This window comes from Poecile atricapillus, chromosome 20 (assembly GCF_030490865.1).
Source record: "Poecile atricapillus isolate bPoeAtr1 chromosome 20, bPoeAtr1.hap1, whole genome shotgun sequence".
In the NCBI taxonomy this organism is placed as follows: domain Eukaryota; kingdom Metazoa; phylum Chordata; class Aves; order Passeriformes; family Paridae; genus Poecile; species Poecile atricapillus.
Window position 1 is genome coordinate 9,065,881 of NC_081268.1, and position 21,552 is coordinate 9,087,432.

Here is a 21,552-nt window from a genome sequence, read left to right on the forward strand (position 1 = left end):
TTCTCTACCCAGGGAAAAGGAGAAGTTCCTGCACATCACTGTGTGTGCATATCAAAGTACACATCAAAGAAAGTTTCTGTTTTAATAAGAACTTTCCTGGGGACAAAAAAAATTCCAACTTCAACAGTTTGGGTAAGTCTAAATGGCAACACCTCCATGCCAAGCACTTCCTAAATGAGCAGATTTCCTGGGGGAGGGTGGGCTGCTGCAGAGGGGCAGAGGGAGCAAGGAAGGAACATTCCTGGGATACAGGAACCCTTTCCAGCTGGACATCAGCTGCCAGCAGAGCTCGTTCCTCCCGGTTTGTGCTGCAGCTCAGCTCCAGGGGATCCCAAAGGCTGCAGCCCCTCTCTGTCAGGGGCAGCAGCTGGCAGCCAAAATTGCCATCCTTTTTCCCCCCAAGTACAGTAAAATCACACTTTTCCAAGCAGCAACAGCAGCCTGCTGTGACAGCACAATTCTTTTGGTAAGATGATTTTGGAGAAGGTGAACCCAGAGCAGACAAACATCCGATTTTGGGCCTAAGCCCCGACGTTTTTGCACATTGAGCAAGGGCAGCCTCTTGTGAATTCTGCTGACACGGGGACATGAAGCAACACGTCAGAGGAGCGGACCCCTTCTTTGGGGTCACTCGGTTCCTGCCATCTCACCGTCCCCAAAAGCCTCTTCCCCTTTCTCTGGGAAAGAAGAAACCGCCGGGCTCCGCTCGCCTCTGCCTCTCGCTCTCCCCCTGCTTCTCACTTTCACTCCCGCTGGTTTCACCTTCCCTCTGCCAGGAGGAAAAGCCTGCCGAGCTTATCCAGCCCAGCAGCAGGGCTGGTCCTGGTTCCACCCACCGGGACTTTCCTGGCTTCCTTCTGCAGGAGCGGGGGGAGGCAGGAGCGGTCGGAGGCAGGAGCCGGCCGGAGCGAGCGCGGCGCTCCCGCTGCTCCTGCCGGGCTCGGTTTCTACTGTAGGCGGTGCATTCCTCGGGAGGGAGGGAGGGTGTGCTCCGGTGCCTTCCCACACTCGGGACAGCTCTTATTTAATGGGGGTCTCCATGCAGGGCAGCGCCACAAGAGGTTTGGCCGTGCCCGGCTGTCCCGCAGGACGCTGCTGCCATGGAGAGCGCGGTGGAGATCGGAGCGGAGCCCGCGGCTCCCGGCGGCGCCCAAAGCTCCGGGATGCAGCTCCGCAGGGATCTGAGGAGGATGCGCTGGGCTCTGCTGCTGTGTCTGCTGGCCGTGCTGCTGCTGCTGCTGCCCACAGCCTACCTGCTGCTCGGGAACCTGCGAGCGCCCGGCTCCTGCGGCAGCCAGGTAAGGCACCGACTCACCTGGCTCCGTCCCGCGCCTCCCAACGGAGCCTTTCTGGAGTTCTTTTCGTGAATTTCTCGCCTTCGAGGGCACCTGTGGGACTGGCTGGTGCATTCCTTCTTCTTTACCCAGAGGATAAATCTGATTATTGCTCGGTATTTTTAACTAGCGGTTCCTTATTTTCACTGAGGTTACAAGCAGTGCGAAAAACTTCTTTTAAAAAACTTTTATTGCTGTGCTGCGAGGAATGCTTAAAACCAAAAATAATCACTGATTGGTAGAAATCACTGCCTGTGCACTGATTTCTGCCAGATTTTTGACACTGTGGCTCATTTTCCTGCCTTCTTTCGGGTTAAATGTGCGGCTTTCCCTGGCAGTGTGTGATTTCAGGGAGATGTGCTGATGTCAGTGGGTCAGTCACCCGTCACCGGGCTGGCTGCCACAGCTCTGGTGAATCAGTGATCATCATTAATGCGAACTTCTGCGGAGATCTGAGACAATTAAGGGAGCCTGACTCTAAACTTGGCATCCTGTTTCTAACTCCTCGTTAAAATTTACTCTCAATCCAGGGCTCTTCTCCTTTGCCAGACAGCTACACCCACTTTGCTCGCAGCCGTACAAACTCGTGCTGTGCTGCTTCCAACCCTCTCCCACGCTGCTCCATCCCTCCTGCGAGCTCCGGTTCCCTCGGGAGCTGTGAGTTCAGCAGGAATGCCCCTTGCTGTAGGTCTGCTGGATTAAGCTTTGCATTTTTAGCTCCAGGTCTGAAATTCCGCAGTTAATCAGCTGGTTAGGAGGAAGGGCCCGAGAAGGGGGGGTTGTTTTTCGGTGTCACCCGGCTCACGTTCAGCCCGGGGATGTTTAGGGAGGGTGGGAGCCGCTGGAAGCTCCCAGGGCCGTGCTGGCCCCGCTGTGACCCCGAGGCTGCGCTGCCCGAGGGATGCTCAGGGTGCGGCATCCTCTGCGCTGCCTCCCTGCGAGCTGGGGCTGCCCCTCGGGCTCTAAATCCGGCAATTCCTCAGTGGCTGAGCTGGGGATTGCCCTGAGCCTGCCACTGCCGGCTCCAGCTGAGAAAACCAGGCTGCCCTGGCTGCAGTGCCAGAGCACAGCTGGATCCAGGGGCTGGGACCTTTCTGAGAGCGTTTCGAGAGGATTCCTTCAGTTCCACAAGTGTGGAATTGTGGCAGGGCAGAGGCTGAACGCGGAGGGGTTGAAAAGAGATTGGGGGTAAAGGACACGAGGTGCTTTGGGCAGTCTCTGCTGATGCTCTGGGTTTGTTTGCATCCCACGAGAGCAGAACAGTTCAGTCTCGAAACAATCTTGGAGTGAAAGAATAGCAAAATATTAACTTGTTTAATCATTCCAATTATTTAAGTTAATTAATTCTTTATGATTATCATTTATTATTATTAATTATCATTTGGTCTCTAAACAATCTTGGAGTGAAAGAATAACAAAATATTAACTTGTTTAATCAATCCAATTATTTAAGTTATTTAATTACTTATTTATTTTTTATTATTTGGTCTCAAAACAATCTTGGAGTGAAAGAATAACAAAACGTTCACTTGTTTAATCAATCCAATTATCTAAGTTAATTAATTCTTCATTATTATTATTTATTATTATTATTTATCATTTGGTCTCGAAACAATCTTGGAGTGGAAAAATAACAAAATGTTAACTTGTTCAACCAATCCAACTATTTAAGTTATTTAGTTAATCATTTATTTATTATTATTATTATTATTTAATCTCGAAACAATCTTGGAGTGGAAGACTAACAAAACGTTAACCTGTTCAATCAATCAAATTATTTAAGTTATTTAATTAATTATTTCTTTATTATTACTTATTATTATTATTATTTAGTCTCGAAACAATCTTGGAGTGGAAGAATAATAAAAAATTATCACTTGTTTAATCAATCAGTGGCTCATGATCCTGTTGGCAGAGGAAAGTGCTTTTATGAGTGGGTTTGGCTCCTGAAGAGGAAAAGCAGAATGTAAAGGGTCGGAATTGCTGTGCAGGTGTTCATTCCCATGCACCTGCTCACAATTAGCGACACGTAATGTTTCCACAATGATGTAAGGAGGAGATCAGAGCAGTTCCAGGCTCTGCGAGTCGCAGGGAGGAAGAGGAAAGTCATGGAGGCTGGCTGGGTGCCCTGGGAGGAGCTGGGCACTGCCTGTTCCTGGGATTTCACTCACCCTGCTGCTCTGTGCTCATCCCTGTGGCTGTCAGCTCCCCCAGGAGCCTGCACCTTCAGGGTGGGTCAGTCCCTGGGAATATTTCTGGGCATAAAAGCTCTCTGGAAAATGTCTTCTTGCGTTTCCTTCTGCACTCAAAGTTTGCTAAACAGCTCCATCCTCGTGTGCCCCATCGACAGCTCGGATCGGGAGTTCTGGGACCAGCCAGGTGTGGCAGAGCTCTCTGGGCACTGGGTTTGGGGTGTGGGCACTCTGGGACGAGTGAGCAGCACTGAGTTTGTCCCTCCTGAGCCTTGCAGCCCTCTGGCTGCCCCAGAGCTCTGCCCACACACAATTGCCACCTTCCAGTGCTCTGGGGACACGAGGGAGGGACTCGGCAGGTGAGGAGCAGATTCAGTCAATTCCTGAGTCCTTCCTGGAGCAAGGAGGACAAGGGAAGCCCAGGAAGGTTTGTGTGTCCCTGGGCACGCTGCTTTGGTCATCCCTGTCATGGGTGCATGTGAAGGAATGCAAACTCACCTCTTCAGCTGGAAATGTCCCCGTCAGGACAAAGCAGGACAAGTTATGTCATTACAGCCACACGTGTGTTCCCTCTGTGTCATGGGATGATGCATCTTGATTGAATCATTCCAGTCTGGTGACCTTTTTTCCTTGGACACCTTCCAGGTTCCTTTGGGACAGAGAAATCACTTTATTTTGTGCTTCAATCCAGAGTGTGGAGAGGAAATAGGGTTTTTCAACCCAGAACACATGGCTTGTGTTACTAGCAGGAAATCTATGTAAAGGCCATAGGGGTGTCCTGCCGGAGCAAGGGTCATCCTTCCTCAAAGGGAAGCCAAGTTTCAGTCTGAGCTCCCAAAAACCATCCATGGAATGGCACAGGAGAGCAGCTCTGGCTGCCTCAGCATCCCACTCAGCAGAGCATCAAGCAGCCTGGAGAAGCTGGTGTTTGGGTTTATTTTCCATGGCGTGTCAGGGCTGCAAGCAGCATCCAGAGGAATTCCAAACCCTGTGTGCCAGGTCTGTGCCGTGTCAGCTGGCAGTGGGGAAGGGACCTGCTGCAGAGCAGGATTGAAAACCCCAGAGGCTCCACCTGGATCCTGCCAGAAAGCTGGCAACAAATCCCAGCAGAGATCTGCCCTCATGGCCTGCCCATAAAGGAAGGAGAACCTCAAAAGGCTTCCTGGTTTTTGGGGAAGGAGAAATGTCTGGGGAGGAGCAGCAAGCACACCTGGATGGGCCCAGGTGTTGGGATTCCCCTTCCAAAGCCAGCACCAGTTAAAATCCCTGGCTGGCCACTGATGCTGGATGCAAATGTTCCTTGTGGGCACATGTCTTGGGTACAGGATTCCCCTGGACAGCAAAATGTTCTGATTGAAGCCAGTTTTTACTGGCACAGACCAATTCCTACCAAAAATTCCCAGCCCAGGCCATGCAGCATCTCTGGAGTTAGAAAAATTTGTGTTTATGTACTGCAGAGATTCCCCCCTGTGAAAATGGAGTGGATAGAGGAGCTGGGGGTATTTTGTTTATCAGTCCCTCTGCCTGCAGTTCCAGCTGCTCTTCCCATGCCATTGGATATCAGCCCTTCTTTTTGGGTTTAGCAGTGTCTGGATATAAATGCACCGGGGCTTTTGGATATTTGTGGTTCCAGAAGTGTTCTGCACACAGCAATCCCCAGGGTAATTAGAGCTGTCTCTCCAAATATCTGTGAGTCAGCTCAAGGTGGGATTTTCAGCATCACTCAGTGGCTGGGCTCTCCGCAGTAACCAAAGGGAAAGTTGAGGCTGTGAACTTTTCAGGATCACAGCTGAGCAAGGAAGGGAAAAGAGAGAAAAGCACAGATTGTTTGAATGTTCTCTGCTGCTCAGCTCTCCCTCCCCATCAATGCACAGGTACCACTGACACGTGCTCATTGTGCAGCACTGTGTTCTGCTAACACGTTTTCTGTAGGAGATTCAGATTTATATTTACACCCTTATGAGGCAGCACAATTAGGATAAAAAGAACAGCCATGCCTTTGCCAAGCAACAGAATAATTTCACACCTAGCTCAATCCCCCTGCTCTGTCCTTCAGCATCTCTGAATGCAGCTCCTGCTCCTGCAGTTTCCAGCTGGATTTCTTGGGAAACAAGTAAATTTAGGTTTAAACAAAACCTTTTTGTTATCTTTTGTAAAGAAGCAGAATTCCTCTTGCTCTCCTTCCCGTTTTCCTGCCACCTCTGTTTGGATTGCAGCAACCGAGTTTATACAAGTTGGGCTTCAAGTATGTAAACAGTTCCACAGAAGTTACGTTCTTAAATGTAGGTTTGGGATTGAATTTTTCTCTGGCTGCAGGATCTGTAGAGGATGGGATCACTAATGAGAATTAGTCACTTGGGAAATATGTGGGAAATGTAACACAAGGAATGTGTAAATGTACTCCTAGGTGCATACACCTGGCTGAAGGCAAGAGGAGTGTGAGGGAAATCCTCAATTCTCACCTTGTGCTTCCCACCAGGGCAGGGACTGGGTCACACCAGCAGGGCACTCATGGTTACTCACCACAGAGAGCAGGACTTTGAAAGTCCTGACACATCATGAAAGGCTCAGAAATCTCCTGGACAGCACAGCAGCAATTTTCCCTCAGCCCCACACTGGAGTTTCACAGCACTCTCTGCCAGGAGCCTGCTGGGGCTGGGCCACACATTTCTGTACAGGTGGGCAAGGGAATGAAATAAAAACCAAAAGGGGAATTTTCCCTGCTGTTTTCCTTCTCCATTTTTTTCCCAACACACTGAAGCAACTATTTTAGAAATGACTGTTTTCTGCAGGAGCACATGGATGTTTACTTCCAGTAAAACATTAAACCACCTTTGAGTTTACTGGAGCAGCCAGCAGTCCCCAGCCCCAGGCAGGCTGACTCTCCTTCCACAAACATTTCCCCTCCCCAGCCAATATAAATTATCTATTTTCTCCTTCTCCTGCAGTGTTCTAAGCTGTGTGAGACACAGCCAGCAGGAGACAGCTTCAGCATCCACACATTAATATTGACTCAGCCTTTTATTGGGCAAAGATCCTCCTTTTTATTGGCCTCAGATCCTTCACTATCAGCTGACCAGGGGTGGTTTATTCTGTTTATTCATTCTTTTATTATTATGTATTTTTGGTGGCTGCCCATAAAACACAACGTGCCAGCCCCGTGTGTCCCTGAGAGATGTTCTGGGATGGGGGTTTGTGACAGCCCTGAGGGTCAGTCCTGAGGGTCAGTCCTGAGGGTGAGTCCTGAGGGTCAGTCCTGAGGGTGAGTCCTGAGGGTCAGTCCTGAGGGTCAGTCCTGAGGGTCAGCCCTGAGGGTCAGTCCTGAGGGTCAGTCCTGAGGGTGAGTCCTGAGGGTCAGTCCTGAGGATGAGTCCTGAGGGTCAGTCCTGAGGGTCAGTCCTGAGGGTCAGTCCTGAGGGTGAGTCCTGAGGGTCAGTCCTGAGGGTGAGTCCTGAGGATGAGTCCTGAGGGTCAGCCCTGAGGGTCAGCCCTGAGGGTCAGTCCTGAGGGTCAGTCCTGAGGATGAGTCCTGAGGGTCAGTCCTGAGGGTCAGCATAACCGAGGCTGCTCCAAGGGCTGCTCCTCACAGCCGCACGAAGCCGGATGCAGAAGGAGCATCCCGCAGCATCCCACAACTTCCACAGCATCCCACAGATCCCCGCAGCATCCCACAGATCCCCGCAGCATCCCGCACCTCCTGCAGCATCCACAGCTCTCTGCAGCATCCCCACAGCATCCCACAGATCCCCTCAGCATCCCACAGACCCCCGCAGCATCCCGCAGCATTCCACAGATCCCGCAGCATCCCAGAGATCCCCGCAGCATCCCGCACCTCCTGCAGCATCCACAGCTCTCTGCAGCATCCCCACAGCATCGCACAGATCCCCGCAGCATCCCGCAGCATTCCACAACTTCCCGCAACTTCCCGCAGCTCCCGGAGCATCCCGCACCTCCCTGCACCTTCCACAGCATCCCGCACCTTCCACAGCATCCCGCAGCATCCCACAGTTCCCGCAGCATCCCGGAGATCCCCGCAGCTCCCGCAGCATCCCGCACCTTCCACAGCATCCCGCAACATCCCACAGTTCCCGCAGCATCCCGGAGATCCCCGCAGCTCCCGCAGCATCCCGCAGTTTCCTCCCTCTGGATCTGCCCGAGGAGCGCTGGGGCAGCCCCGGCCGTGCCCGGGTGACTCGGGGTGCCCGTGGGACAGGTCCCGGTCCCCCCGCACGGCTCGGGCTCAGGGGCAGCAGGGCAGCTCCCAGGGCCGTGAGGGAGCGGCTCCAGAGGGGAATTGCAGAGGAAAGGAGGGATGAGCCGTCCCCAGAGCAGGCTCAGAGCAGCAGAGCTCACCCCGCAGCTGCTCTCTCAGATCTGCTCAGCTCCTGTCCCTCCAGAAGTCACCCAAAATTCCAGACAGAACTGAGGGACGGGCTCAGTCTGGAAGAGGACAGGTGCAGGACAAAAGGCAGGTGGGGCTGATCCACCTCGATGTCTTTGCTGGTGCTGTGGGGGAACCTTTAAAGGCTCCTGTAAAGGCTCCTGCCCTGCCCTAAGGTCTCTCCCTTTGCTCTGCAGGGATCGAGGGGCAGCAGAGGGGTTCCAGCAGCGCTGGGCAGTCACCATCCCCGGCTGCCTGAGTTAACAAACCTCCCCCAGGCTCCTGGAACCCTTCCAGAGATGAAGGCAGTTCCAGACCAACAGCAGGAACATCCTGCAGTGAAGCAAATCTCACCTTTTCGAACAGCTCCGCCTGAACTCAGCGATATTACTGCAGCTATTTCATGTTCTGGGATAATTCTGTGAGCTGACTGCCTGTCTCTCTGCCCTGCAGGTCACAGAGGACGGGGGCTCTCGCTTTCTGAAGCAACGAGCAGTAGCTGCTGGTGAGTTTGTCACCCTTTCCCCCCTGCAATCCCAGCACACGGCTCCCCCTGCCCTCAGCACCCCAATTCCTGCCCAAAGCAGCCAGGGCACCGCTGGGTGAGAAGATGCAGGAGGAAACCGGGGCCAGAGTGAAATGGGAGCATTTGTAACCCATGGGGGATGTGAGAGCTGTGCAGGCACAGCTGCCCCCACAGCCCTGCAGGGTCAGTGGGACCCCCTGAACAAGCCCAGGCAGGGATTTGGGAGCCCGTGCTCCTCACAGTTCCCCCCTGCTCTCCCTCTGGCAGTTCAGGACACAGCCACAAAGCTCCCTGTTGATGCTGCAGGTCTGACAAACTCCCTCCTTTGTGTTTTATTACCTCGGGGATGTCAGTAAGAGACCACAGCAAATAATTCCCGATTCAGCCCTCTGCAGAAGGGGAGGGGGCCTGCACACGTTTCCTCTCAATCACCACCCACGTTCTGCTGACTTAGGGCAAGGTTCTTCCCCCAGAGGCTGCTGGCACTGCCCAGGCTCCCCAGGGAATGGGCACGGCCCCGAGGCTGCCAGAGCTCCCGGGATGCTCAGGGTGGGATTTTGGGGGGTCTGTGCAGGGAAGGAGCTGGACCTGGATAAACTTTGTGGGTTCCTTCCAGCTCAGGATATTCTGTGATTTCATTATTGAACAGCAGCAACCATCCTCACACCATTTTTTTCCTTTTTCCCTCAGTTACGAACACGCTCTCCAGTGCAGAGAAGCCACGAGCTCACCTGACAGGTAATTCTTGCTCAAAACTAAAGCCTTTTTACAGCAGATGATGTGGTTCAGTTCCCTCGGTCTGTGTGGATCTGACAGGAGCAGGGGTTGCAGGAACCATGGGGAGCACAATAATCAGCTTTGCCTCGTTGACCACACCAGGCTGAGTTCAGTGTGGCTGTGGGAAAGGGCCCCTGAAGGAGGGAGCTGACAGAAATGTCACCACTTTTCCAAGCTCTTTCTTTCACTGAACAACCAGCTTTTGTAACTGAACTGAAATAGATGCCTGATGTCTCAGTGATCTGCTCAATCCTCCAGAAAAGGCACGGGAAGGAGCTCAAGTGAGACCTCGTGGAGCAGTGGATTGGCAAGAATTACAAATTTTGGAGCAAAACCAGGTCAAATCAGGCCAATTTTATTTTAATTTTCTATAAGGCCTGACTCAGACCACACACACACCATATTCCCATAAATCCTCCTCCCTGTTTTCAATGAGATAATCTCTGACACTTTTCACAGCAAGCAGGGGAAGGAAGGGCAGTGCCAAGCTGAGCCCTCCAAGCCTTTATGCTGTGGCAGGAAGGCACCATCACAGGTGTGGGCTGCCAGGCCTTCCCAAAGAGCTTCCAGGCCTTTCCAAGAGGTTTCCATGCCTTTCCAAGAGGTTTCCATGCCTTTCCAAGAGGTTTCCATGCCTTTCCAAGAGGTTTCCATGCCTTTCCAAGAGGTTTCCATGCATTTCCAAGAGGTTTCCATGCCTTTCCAAGAGGTTTCCATGCCTTTCCAAGGGGCTGCCAGCACCTCCAAGGTCTCCATCTCCCCACCTCAGCCTTGACATTGCCCTGAGACATCTCCCATCCTCTCCAGCTCCACCCACATGGAAAATTTAAGTATTCCCAGAGAAAAGTTTCTGTCTGGCTCCAGTGAGTGCCAAAGGGTTTTCCAGCTGGCCTGATGCCATTTATTCCTCCCCCTGCAGAGGCTTCCCCAACACCCCGAGTGTTGCCCCAGGGTGCACTTTGCAACTTGAGGAATGCAGGAAGTGCTGGGATGCTTCTCCCAAACCCTCCTGCAGAGCTCAATCCAAATCCACCTGCAGGCTTCCATCAATCCTCAGCTCAGGGCTGAAGCATTTCCCAGCAGAGTTTTCTTCCCTTAATCCAGAAGCTCCTTCCTGATGCACATCCTCGGTGCTTTTCCCTTTGGCTCGGGGGTTTCTGGAGCTCCAAAACTGACCTGTCCTTGTCCACAATCACATCTTTGATTAAGTGCAAGTTTTAAAGAGCAGGAGGGCCATGTCTGCTACTGTAAGACTTTGTTTTCTTGAGTCCCCCATGGCAGAGAGATCCAGAGGCTCTGGTGACTCAGAGGAGCAGCCAAAGCTCTGCTCTGCTGCTGGGAACTTCCCTGCTTTACACAAAATCCCAGCTGCTACAGGGAAACACCCAACAGTTTGCTTCAAATTTCCTCAGCCTCCATATTTACAAAAATTCCTTTGCCATCGTTCCCAGGCAGCCTCCCTGGGACTGTGGCCATCCTCTTTGCCATTCCACTGAGGGCCAGTCACTGCTGGCCACAGAAAAGAGCAAGAAAAGGGGAAAGTTCAGGGAATTTTTGCTCTCCTGTCTGTTCTGTGCTACGTAGTAACCAAGGAACCCAATATCTGTGGATTATCTTTGACCCTTTTTTAGCCTGAACATATTCCTGCTGCTTCTCCCTGTGGCAATGAGTTTCCCAGCTTAACAGCACTTTGCAGGCAGAGAATATTTCCTGTTATTTTCAACTCTTTGCATAATGATTTGTTGGGTTCCACCCTGATTTTCTCTTCTCAGAAACCATGACTTGGGCATAGAAAGTGTAGAAGGAATAATTATTCTCCTGATCTTTGTTACATTTCCCCACCTCAAGTGCCCTTTTCAATGTGAAAGTGGCAGACTACAAATCCTAAATTGTAGGAGATCTCTTCCACACCTTTATTCTGTCTTCTTCTAGTTTTAGGCACATCTATTGTGAAGGTGAGAGCAGAGGAGTGAGAGGAATGAGAATTAGATAGAGTTCTTTGGGAATGCACTGATAAATTGGCAGTAGCAGAATAGCTCCATGTTTTGGTGTCTGTTCCTCTATGATAAATCTTCCAGCTGCTCTTGGCCTTTTTAACTCACACTGAGAATTTTTATTCATCCAATCTGGAATGGAGCTCTCCCCTCCCTGATGACTTTACCCACTGAGATGTGCCAATGCCCAGCTCAGGCTTCCCTCCAACCCCATTTTCTCCTGTGCATTAATGTTTCTTTGGGGCTTCTCCTTGCCTGCCATCATCCTCTCCCCATTTCTTTGGCTGGATTTGGGCTCAGGATTCAGGGCAGTGCCTGTTCCTTCTTGTCACCAGCCTGTGGCACGGTGGATGACCAGTGCTGCAGGACCTGCCTCGTGCTCCTCGTGCTGCAGTGGTCCCCAGCCCATCTCTGAATCTGTCCAGAGAATCATTTCTGCTTCCAAATTACCTTCATTAAACCCTCAGGGCATGAACTTGAGCTCCAGAGACCCTGCAGACACAGGACCTTGCACCACAAGGGCTTCACCACGGGCTCCAAACCCTTGCTGAGACTCAGAGTTCAGGATTAGGTGTGAAAAACTGCAGAAACCCCACAGACTCAGCACAAAATATATCCCAAATCTGACAGGCAACAGGGATTCTCCAGCAAGAGACTGAACCAAAAGGGATCTGGGGACAGGAGAATTAAGGGATGCCAGGAATTTATAGTGTGTGAGAAATGTGGCAATGAATCCCTTATTAAAAGCAGATGTTAATTCCTTCAGGAATTATAGGTATATATGCAGGAAGTAGAGCTCCAGAATTTAGGAAATAAATAACAGAGCAGCTGCTATTATTTATTTAGAAATAAATAAAAAACAGCTGCTGCTAGAAAAGGAGCTGTGCTGTATTAAAAAGCACTTGAACATTCATTTTATTCTCCTGACTGTTACTGAAAGCACGGGGAAAAGTAATTAACTTGAAAATAGAGAGCATCAATAGAGGGAGATTCATCCTAAGAGGGAGGTTAAAGCTGTGAAACCTGACTAATTCTAGAAGTTAGGAAGTCATGCAGTTCATTTGAGATCTTATCATATTTTATAACTAATAAAATACATTTTATAACGAATATAAAAATTCATTGTGGAATTGAGTGTCATTGACATTTCCAATGCATCATTCCACAGAATATTTCACAGGCAGCTTCTCTTCAAGTTTCCCCCCAGATTCCAGAGATGGAATAGAGCCCAGGACATTTTCTGGAAATATTCTGATCTTTCCTCATCCTTCCCACCTCAAACAAGATTTCCTCTGCTCTCTGAGATGTGTTGCTCCAGGCTCCTGCAAACCTTAGCGTGATCCAAAGCTCCCTGAGCTTTTCCCAGGATTCAGAGCAGTCCCTAACCCAAGAGGTGGATGAGGATGAAGGCAGACCAGGAGCACTCCCATTTTTTTTTAATTCACCTCTCTGTATCTCCATTGTGTTCAACTTTATAATGCTTCTATAATTTAGCTTTCCTTTCCTTGTCCTCCCAGAATTTCTTTCCTCATCCACTTTGTCTCTAGGGAAGAGATCAGATTTGATACTTCAGCAGCACTAAAGAGAAAAGGCCATTATTTTGTTGTGCTACTCAGAGAATATAAAAGGAATTGCACTCCTAACACCTTCCTGTCTCCACATGGATTATTTATTGTTGGAAAAGAGGGAAATAGAGGCCACTGGGACATGAGCACAATCCTTTTTCTGAGTCTCATTTCAGCCAGGATGGACCTAATGGTTATTGCAAAGGGAATTCCAAAGCCTTCCCTCACCTGCATTCCGCTTGCCACCCTTCCCATGCACACACCCCCTTCCCCAAATACTGAATAAAAATCAACTTCAAACATTAACACAAGCTCATTATAAAGGTCTCAGTTCCTGGAGCTCTGTTCCCTCAATCTTTTCTAAGCATTCATCATTCGTTTTCCAGGTTCACTTTAATACCTGAGATAATCTCCACGCTTTTTATCCTCTTCTTCCCACTGCTGCTGTTTTAGCACAACAGTTTAACGTGGCAGTCAGTAAAGAGCAGGGACAGCTCTTGCAGAAAAGGATGCAAGGGCTGAGGTTTATTGTCCTGTCTGTTGTGTGTGAGAAATCAAAGTGGTGAAGGCAATAGGGCAGCAATTCCCTCATTTTTCCCCTGCAGCCTGGGAAGCATCCTCAGCTTGGATCAGACTGATGCTGGGTTTAGGATGGAGCTCTGCTTGTAATCAGCTCACCACAAGATTGGGTTAAAAAAAAGTCCGGAGGAATATTGAGGCTGACTCCAAATGTAGTATTTTGTTCCAGAAAAAAGAAATAAATAAAGAAAAGAGGAATAAAAATGGTTTAAAATAGAATGTGTTCCCTTTGTCTTGAAGCACAGTGGTGTCTTTGAGGTTTTTGCTAAAAATCCAATGACCCTGATAGACCAAAAGCAATTCTACAAAAGAATTGTCCTTGGGAGCACTCAGGAGGAGAAGCTCGAGACGAGGGCTGAGAAACCCCAAACCCCTTAAGAAGAGGCTTGGCAGGAGGAGAAGTCCAAGTGTCTCAGGGCTTGCTGACACATCGTGGTGACCAGTGTGGACATTTGGCGAGCTCAGCACTGCCTTTCTAAGAAGCAGAATGGGAATCCACCCCTGCTGAAGGAAAAGATGTTTAGAATTTCCTCTTCCTGTGCCCAGCCCGTAGGAACAAGCACAGTACAACTGTCCCAGTGCCGCTGTCACTCGAGGACAAGGTTTTCACTCTGGACATGGGTGAGGTGGGAAGGTAAAGCCATCTCCATCGCTTCCCAGTGCCAGGAGACTCAGCCTGGAGTCTCACTCATCCTTTGGGGTCTCACCCACAAGCAGGACCCCCAGGCACAGTTTACACTGCCAGGATCTTCCTGAAGCACCCTTGGCTTTCTGCCCCGACAGCTCAGCCCCAGAGGCCCTGTGGGCACCCTGGAAAACACCACTGGACAGTTGTCCTGCAGCACATTCAGCTCAGTTTCCAAGCTGAGAAATAAGAACATTTCTCCCCCAGCATTTTGCTCACCCTCTTTCACTTCCTCCCCGTTTGGAGCAGAGATTTCCCGTTAGATCCACACCCCTGGCTGTGCCAAACTCACCCACCCTCCTCTCCCTCTCTCTCCCTCCTGCAGTGAAGAAGCAGGACCTGGCCAGCGCCGTGGGGAGCCACATGCCCATCCTGCAGTGGGAAGACAAGCGAGGCCTGGCCTTCACCAAGAACAACCTGAGTTACTCCAGCAACGCTCTGGTGATTCCTGTGTCTGGGGACTACTACGTGTACGCCCAGGTCACCTTCCGAGGGCCCGTGGAGAGCAGCCACAAGCCCAGCTCTGTCACTGAGATCATCACCAAGGTCACTGACAGCTACCCCGAGCCCACCCAGCTGCTGATGGGCACCAAGACCCTCAGTGAGAACAGCAATGGTTGGTTCCAGCCCATTTATCTGGGCGCTGTTGTCTCCTTGGAGGTGGGAGACAAGCTGATGGTCAACGTGAGTGACATCAAGCTGGTGGATTACACCAAGGAGCACAAAACTTTCTTTGGGGCCTTTCTGCTGTAGGACTCTGGCAGCAGCTGGTGGGGGATCCCTCCAGGGCCAGCGGGGGGACCTCGTTGGCTTTGTGGGCGCGTGTTGGGGTGAGATCTCTGCTGTTTTTCTTCTTCTTCTTCTTCTTCTCCTCCTCCTCCTTCTGTGCCATCACTCCCCTGCAGCTCACCAGAGCCTTAATTTAATGGGTAGGGAAAGGTGGAGCTGCAGGTTGAAGTGAAATAAGCCCTCAAGAAAACCAACAAAAATCAACCAAAACTAACTCAAAACCCATCCCCAGAAAAAAAAAAAAAACAAAAAAAAATCAAAAATAAAAACCCCAAAACAACAAAACTAACAAACAAACAAAACCAAAACCAAAACCAACCAAAAAAAAAAAAAACAAAACCCACAGCCAAAAAACCCCAAACCAAACAGAGAAAAGCCAAAACAGAAAAATGAAAGTCATATTGGAGGGGGTGAAAAAAATGTATTTTTGAAAGGAAAAGTTTAGAGTTCTTCGAAATTTGGTAAACTAAGGAGGAACAGTTGATATCTGTAGGTAGGAATTTTCATCTTGAATATTGAGCTAGGCTATGTCAGTAATTCCACCTTCAATCTACAATTTCCTCAACTTAAAAAGAAGAAAAAAAGGGTTTTTGAGCTTTCTCCAGCACTTCCAGTATAGTTTTGCATGACCCTTCTTCAGATTCTCATTTCTAAAAGGTAATAACTTCTCACAATTCCTTATGAATAGATTTACTCAGTACTTTGCACTAACATAAAGCTCAGGTTAATTATTAACTGCTTAATTAATCCCTTCCAACTTCCCTGTAAAGTAGATTAAAATTATATCTTGTGCTTTGCAGAAGCTACTTGAGATTTTTGGTTTTTCCAAAAAAAATGTTTGCAGTTCTCCAAGTCCATATACAGCCTCAAAATGTTCTGGAAAAGATCTAGGGAACACACAAAACACTTTCTGTTTCAGCAGGAAAGTGGAATGTCCCTTCCAGATCCTTACTTTAGGATAACAGAAAAAAAAAAAAAACAAACAAGGTAGAGACACAGAGCAGAATTTTGCACACTTTTAAATCAGCCACCGAAATTTTGGGAGAAAACCTCTGTGATGTTTTGCTTTCCATTAGAATTAATGCAAAACTAATGCAACTAAAGAAATCACATCTTGGGCTCCACGCACTGCTGACGGTGGCCCCTGGCCCCAGGGGACTCCCCAGCCTTGCCCTGGGTGAAGGTTGGCCACCAGTTGTCCCCACACGAGGTGAAAAGATCCAAAGACACGACCCTGGTGGAGCTCAGGGGTGTTGAACTTCCCGCCTTGCACATATTCATTTCCACAGATCTTTCTGTCTCTCAGGGAGATTCCCATTTCTCCCTCCCCTCCTGCAGCAAACACATCTCCAGCAGTGGCTCAGGATCCTCATGGGTCTGGATTCACACCCTGAACAGGTCTCACAGCCAAGCACCCACTCCCAACCAGCAGGCTCCCCTCTCTACAGCTCTTCCCCGCCTCACCTCCTTGGATTTCCTCCATTTTTCCACTTCTTGCCCAGAAAAGCAAGGCTTTGTTGCCTGAGCTGGTGTTCCCACTCCAAGCCCAGCCATCAGTGCTGGAGAGATGCTGAGGTGGGGAATTGCAGCCCTGGGGGTGAGGGGCTGTATCTGGAGAGCTGAACCTGGCATTTGTCGTGGAGCCAACCCCAGGTGTGATCCTGCAGCTTTGCCCATGGCAAAGCCCTTCCCACCAGGAGATCTCTTGTGGCTCTGGGAGGATCCATTTGGGCTGACAAGAAGTCAGTGGAGCAGCTGGAGCAGAGGCCAAAGGAGATTGGGAAGGGAGGAGAGGAGCAGAGCAGGAGGAAGGAAGGTCCAGGCAGCACCCAGATCTCTGTGGCTTCGTGTCTTGGTGTAAGGACCTCCCTGCTGGCATGAAAACTGGCAGGTCTTTTGTGGTAAATCATCTCAAAATGGAGACTTTTTGCCCCTTCCTCCCTATCCTGCATCTCCTGGATTCCACAGTCTCAGTCCTTCCCTGTTTTAGGCACATCACCACAGCCAGGACTTTGCCACCCTGCCCTGCCCTCTTTTCCTCTGTGGGTGTCTTCTCACTTCCAGATTTTCCTTGACTCTCATCAATGAGTGTTGGCCCCTGGCACAACTCTGCCTGTCTGGGGATCTTGACGAATTCCCTGCATCAAAACCTCATCCCAGTTTGGCTTCCCATCCTTTCTTTGACTCATCCTCCGCCTTCCCCACATCTCAGCTGTCCTCTTGATCCCTTCCTGCCTCCCTGGCCCTGTCCATTAGGTGCAAGGACACTTCTTTATCCAAATGCCACGTTTTACACTCAATTTCTCCGGAGCACAAAGAAAACTGACACCTCAAAATAGGTTTGGATTGGAGAAACTGGATTTAATTATCCTGCAGGCAGATGGAAACACTCTGAGTCAAGGGATCCTCTTATGTCTTTGTGATTCAGATCACTTCCATCTTTGAGTCATTATTCCTATTTTATCTCCACCTGCTCAGTCTGTTTTTTTAAGCTGTTTGGAGCAGTTATTCCCCAATTATCCATTCAATGTTTAGCACACACGACCTCAGCCTTGTTCTGGTGATCCAGCTCCTTTCCAGGGCTCCTCTTCCTGCTCAGAGATCCTCCCCCAATCCCTCACTCTTGGCACTTCTAGACAAAATTATTCCCTGTGAAACCCTGAGCCTTTCCATGTCTCAGATTTTGGGAAGTGTACCCCCAGCACATCACCTGGAGTCTTTAATCACTTGGCTGTGTGCCCAAAACGGGATCTGAACTCATGAAAACACAAAATCTGCAGCTTTTGGAATATGTAGAGGGCTTTAGGTGACAGCACATGAAACAACGTGGTCAGTCTCATAAAGGAAGATTTGAAATCATCTTTCCAAGCTGATTTTCCAGTAATTAGGCAGGAGAGCTTCTGCAAAGGGCAAAATTGGGTGAATTTGAGTTGATCCTCAGAGGAAATTGGATGGGAAATTCTCTCTGTTCTGGGATAATTACAGTAATTCAGCTTCTCTTTTCTGTGAATGCACTGATCATTCTGAGGGCACAAGGCAATCCTGGCGGGCTGGGACAGCAGATTTCCAGGGAAACTCTATCCCAAGGCACCATCACTCAGTCCTGGTGTGCTGAACCATGGGAACTGTGAGGGCTGGGGGAGCAGAGTGGGGAATGCAACATTTGGCATTCCAAGAGCCTTCTGTGGGATACACACACACAGATATATCAATTATTTTTACTTGTTGGCTATTCCAGAGAAATTCCAGGAACCCACTGGCAATAATGAGCCTTTTCTAGCACATCATTTGTGTCCACTGCACACTAAAGATGAATTTCACCAGCAAAACATTTCCTGCTGCAGCTGCCTTCCAGGTGTGATTCTCCTGATCCATAATCCATAGAAATATTTATTTTATTCCAGTTAGAGCTCTTGCACCCCATTACCCACACCAGCTTCAAGCAAATTTAGCACACATTTTATAGGAAATCAAAGAATATATGTGGCATTACTTGTTTTAAAGTGGTGCTGGCATATTTATCCCCACATGTATCCTCATGGAAATTCTCTTTATTCCTTTTTTTCCCCTTTTTCAGTGCTAATAGTGTTACTGTAACAGTAACCAGCACTTAAAATAAGTGTTCAGAGGCTGATTCTGGCCCTGTTTTATATTAGATATTCCTCCACAGAAGTCAAAGGAATGAACTCAGAGTAAAGCCACTTCAGTGAGACTAAAGTCAAGCTTAAAGGGAAATATCTCCAACAGACTGAACCTAAACTGTGGATTCTCAGATTATTTTTTTTTTAAAAAAAAAAAGTTAAATAAGGACGTGAGTGTTCTCAGAAATTTGTGTTTGGTGAGATAGGAAATGTAAAACATTTCTGGAGATGTGAAAATGCCCAGGCATCAGCATTTTCAATTGAATGAGAAGCTGATGAGATCTGGTCATGGGAAGCAGAGATCTTAAAGTCTATGGTCAAGCTGAACATGTGCTTTGTTTTGGGGGCTGTGAAATTAAAATCATTATCATTAAAAAAAATAATGGAATCTGGAGAAAAAAGGGTGAAATAGGCAGTTTGGGCTAAATAATGATTTCAGGCTTTGACCCTTCCATTTCTTAGGAAAAAGTACCCAAAAGCACTTTTAGAACAAAACTATTGAAAGAAGAATCAAATTATTATTATTTTTTAACAACTGCTCAAAATATTCTAGATCTTAGGAGTTGTCTTCTTCCCTAATCTCTTTCATCCCTCAAAAAACTAACACTAAACACAACTCAAATTCATCAAAGAGTTCATTACCTACCACTTCCTTTCCCCTTAAAAACTGAATATTGGTAAATAAGCATTAACTTTCTCTCCATGTATGTGCAGAAGTAAATTCTGTACATTTTAATCAAGGTATAAAGAAAACAGCTCCAACCCTGCCAACATTTATTTGTGCTGGAAGCAGCCCAGAGCACGTGGCTGAAGGGGATCATGGTAAAATCCAGCTCCTCTTTGGTGGATGGGAGGAGTAAAATCCACATGACTCAAATTGAAAGTGGATAGAATGTTTTAATTTAATTTAATTTAATCATCCTCAGCTCCATCATGGTTTGGAGTGGTGGCAGGGACTTTCCAGCACAGGGGTGTTGGCAGGATCGGTGTCCAAAGGTGTCAAACATCACCCAAAAAGATTCTGCTGAGATGATTTTGGATGGGACAGGGCAGGGGATGTGATGAGCAAACCTCTCTACAAAGGGGGTCCCCAACCCAGCCCAACAGATTTAGGAATTCGCTTAAAAATCTCAACACAACATTCCAGAATTGTGAAGGAATCTTGTTTTTTCACCCCTCTATGGCACAACTGACCACCCTGTCCTTTGTTTTATTTATCTTGTGAGTGGCCCATCATTTCAGTTGAGAAATGAGGAGAGAATTCGTTCTTTAGAAGAATCAGAAAATGTTGAGGATCTTTGCCCCGATGTGGGTGCTACACACCAGTAATAGCATTTTGCTATTGTAAGGGATTTTCTAGAAGGGATTGTCTTTTGTCTTGTGCCTCAGCACTGAGATGTACCTTTACCACAAGAACTGACTTAGCTTCTTTATATTTTCCAATTTTTTATGATAATAAAAATGCAACTTAACGAATGTGACCACTTTTGATCCCAGTCCCCTTCCCAAAACACTAATCACCATTAAGAGTGACCAGTTAACGCAGCCAGGCAGAGCTGATGGATAACAAACCCGTTTGGTTGTGTGTAATCATTAATTTATGCAATTAGAGGTCCCTCAGCAGAGTGAAATCGGGTCCAGACTTTCCCCTGGGAATTTAGAGACGCTTGAACTTCATAAGGCAAAAAACCATACACAAAATTTGGGGAATTCTGTGTTCCCAACTCAGCTCCTGGCTGACAGGCACAACCCAACCAGGGAATTTTGGACAAATGAGATTTTGGCCAAATTTTGGGCAAAGTGAAGGCAGCAGAGCCTTGGGCACCCCAACCCTGTTCCAGCTCCAGCTTTGCTGTCCTTACCCATCCAGCAGAACAGCAGCATCCCCTGGATATTTATTCCTCATCCTGGCTGCTGTTAGCTTCAACTCCTCTGCTGCCAAAAAAACAAATTCCTTTCTTTCCACCAACAGAACTGGGAGACATTCTCCCATTTTATTCCCATTTTATTCCCATATTATTCCTTATTCTCAAAATCTGTTTTGTTTTCCTGGCTTGAACTCAGAGTATCACATTTAAATTGCTTCAGAAGAGGTTTCTGGGGAAGGGCTCTTCAGGTTTCTTCCTGAAACCTCCAGGAAGGTTTTCACTGGAATACTCTGATAGAGGAAATTTGTTTCCCCCGTTTTCCACCCACTTGCAAATCCCTGAGAGGTTTTGTTAAAAGCCTCTGTAGCTCAGCCAGGAGTTGATTAGACAGTGGGAATCAGGCTGCTTTCCCCTGTGACACCAAAAAAAAATATGTTATTTGCTGTTATGTTGCTCTCTGTTCTTTTTAATCCAATATCTACCTCACATTTAGCAAAAGCAAAGCACAGTTTTATTATTATTATTATTATTATTGCTATTATTTTCTGTTTTAACTTGAGCAGGGCAGAATTCCATTTCACTGCCATTTTACTCCATGCTTTGCATATTCAGGGTAATAACTTGAGATTCTTTGTGGTCTAAACACGCCGAGTGTGAGCATCGTGCTGCGGTTTGGCTTCTTTTAATCATATAAAAAGTGTCTGCTCTCAATAAATCCAGGCCTCTCTCGAGAGTGGAGGAGGAGAGAGGCACATCCCTGGAAAGCAGCACGTCCTAGGGAAGGGGGGAATACCAGAGGTGCTTCTCTCCCAGGCTGGAGAGGGATTTTTGTGCTGGTTTTCTGCACCTGGTGAAGGGGAGAACCCCACTGCTCCCACTCTGGGGTGGGTGGGGAAATCTTTGTGGGGAGGGTTTAACAGGGTTTAATGTTAAATGCACATTTATTAGGGGGAGGGTGACCTCACTCCCATCCTAAAGAGTCACTCCAGGAGCTCCATCCTCCGGAGCAGGACACTCCACAGGAGCTGCACATTCCCAGCTCTCCCCGCTGGCTCCGATGCTGATCCCTCTCAGTTTGACCCCTTCTCCCAGCTGGGCACAAGATCCCAGGGGATTCATCCAGCTTTGGGGTTTCTCTGGCAAGGCTTTTGTCCCCATGGAGGACCCAGCATGAGCTGAGACAAACTGGAAGCGATTTTCCCTCCCAGGAAAGCTCCAACA

General features: G+C 48.5%; 1 protein-coding gene across 2 annotated transcripts; it reads left to right on the top strand.

The window, feature by feature from the left end:
• Positions 1 to 572: 572 nt before the first annotated feature.
• On the top strand, positions 573 to 21,169 carry TNFSF15 (TNF superfamily member 15). Of its 2 annotated transcripts, none has more exons than XM_058853427.1 (5): positions 573 to 952; positions 1,046 to 1,298; positions 8,361 to 8,412; positions 9,124 to 9,171; positions 14,359 to 21,169. In XM_058853427.1, the coding sequence occupies exons 1-5, from the start codon at positions 588 to 590 to the stop codon at positions 14,784 to 14,786; spliced, it is 1,146 nt and encodes a 381-aa protein (XP_058709410.1). In that variant the 5' UTR covers positions 573 to 587; the 3' UTR covers positions 14,787 to 21,169. The 2 variants fall into 2 exon arrangements, with proteins under 2 accessions (XP_058709410.1, XP_058709411.1); XM_058853428.1 differs by having other exon boundaries at positions 857 to 959.
• Positions 21,170 to 21,552: the final 383 nt, after the last annotated feature.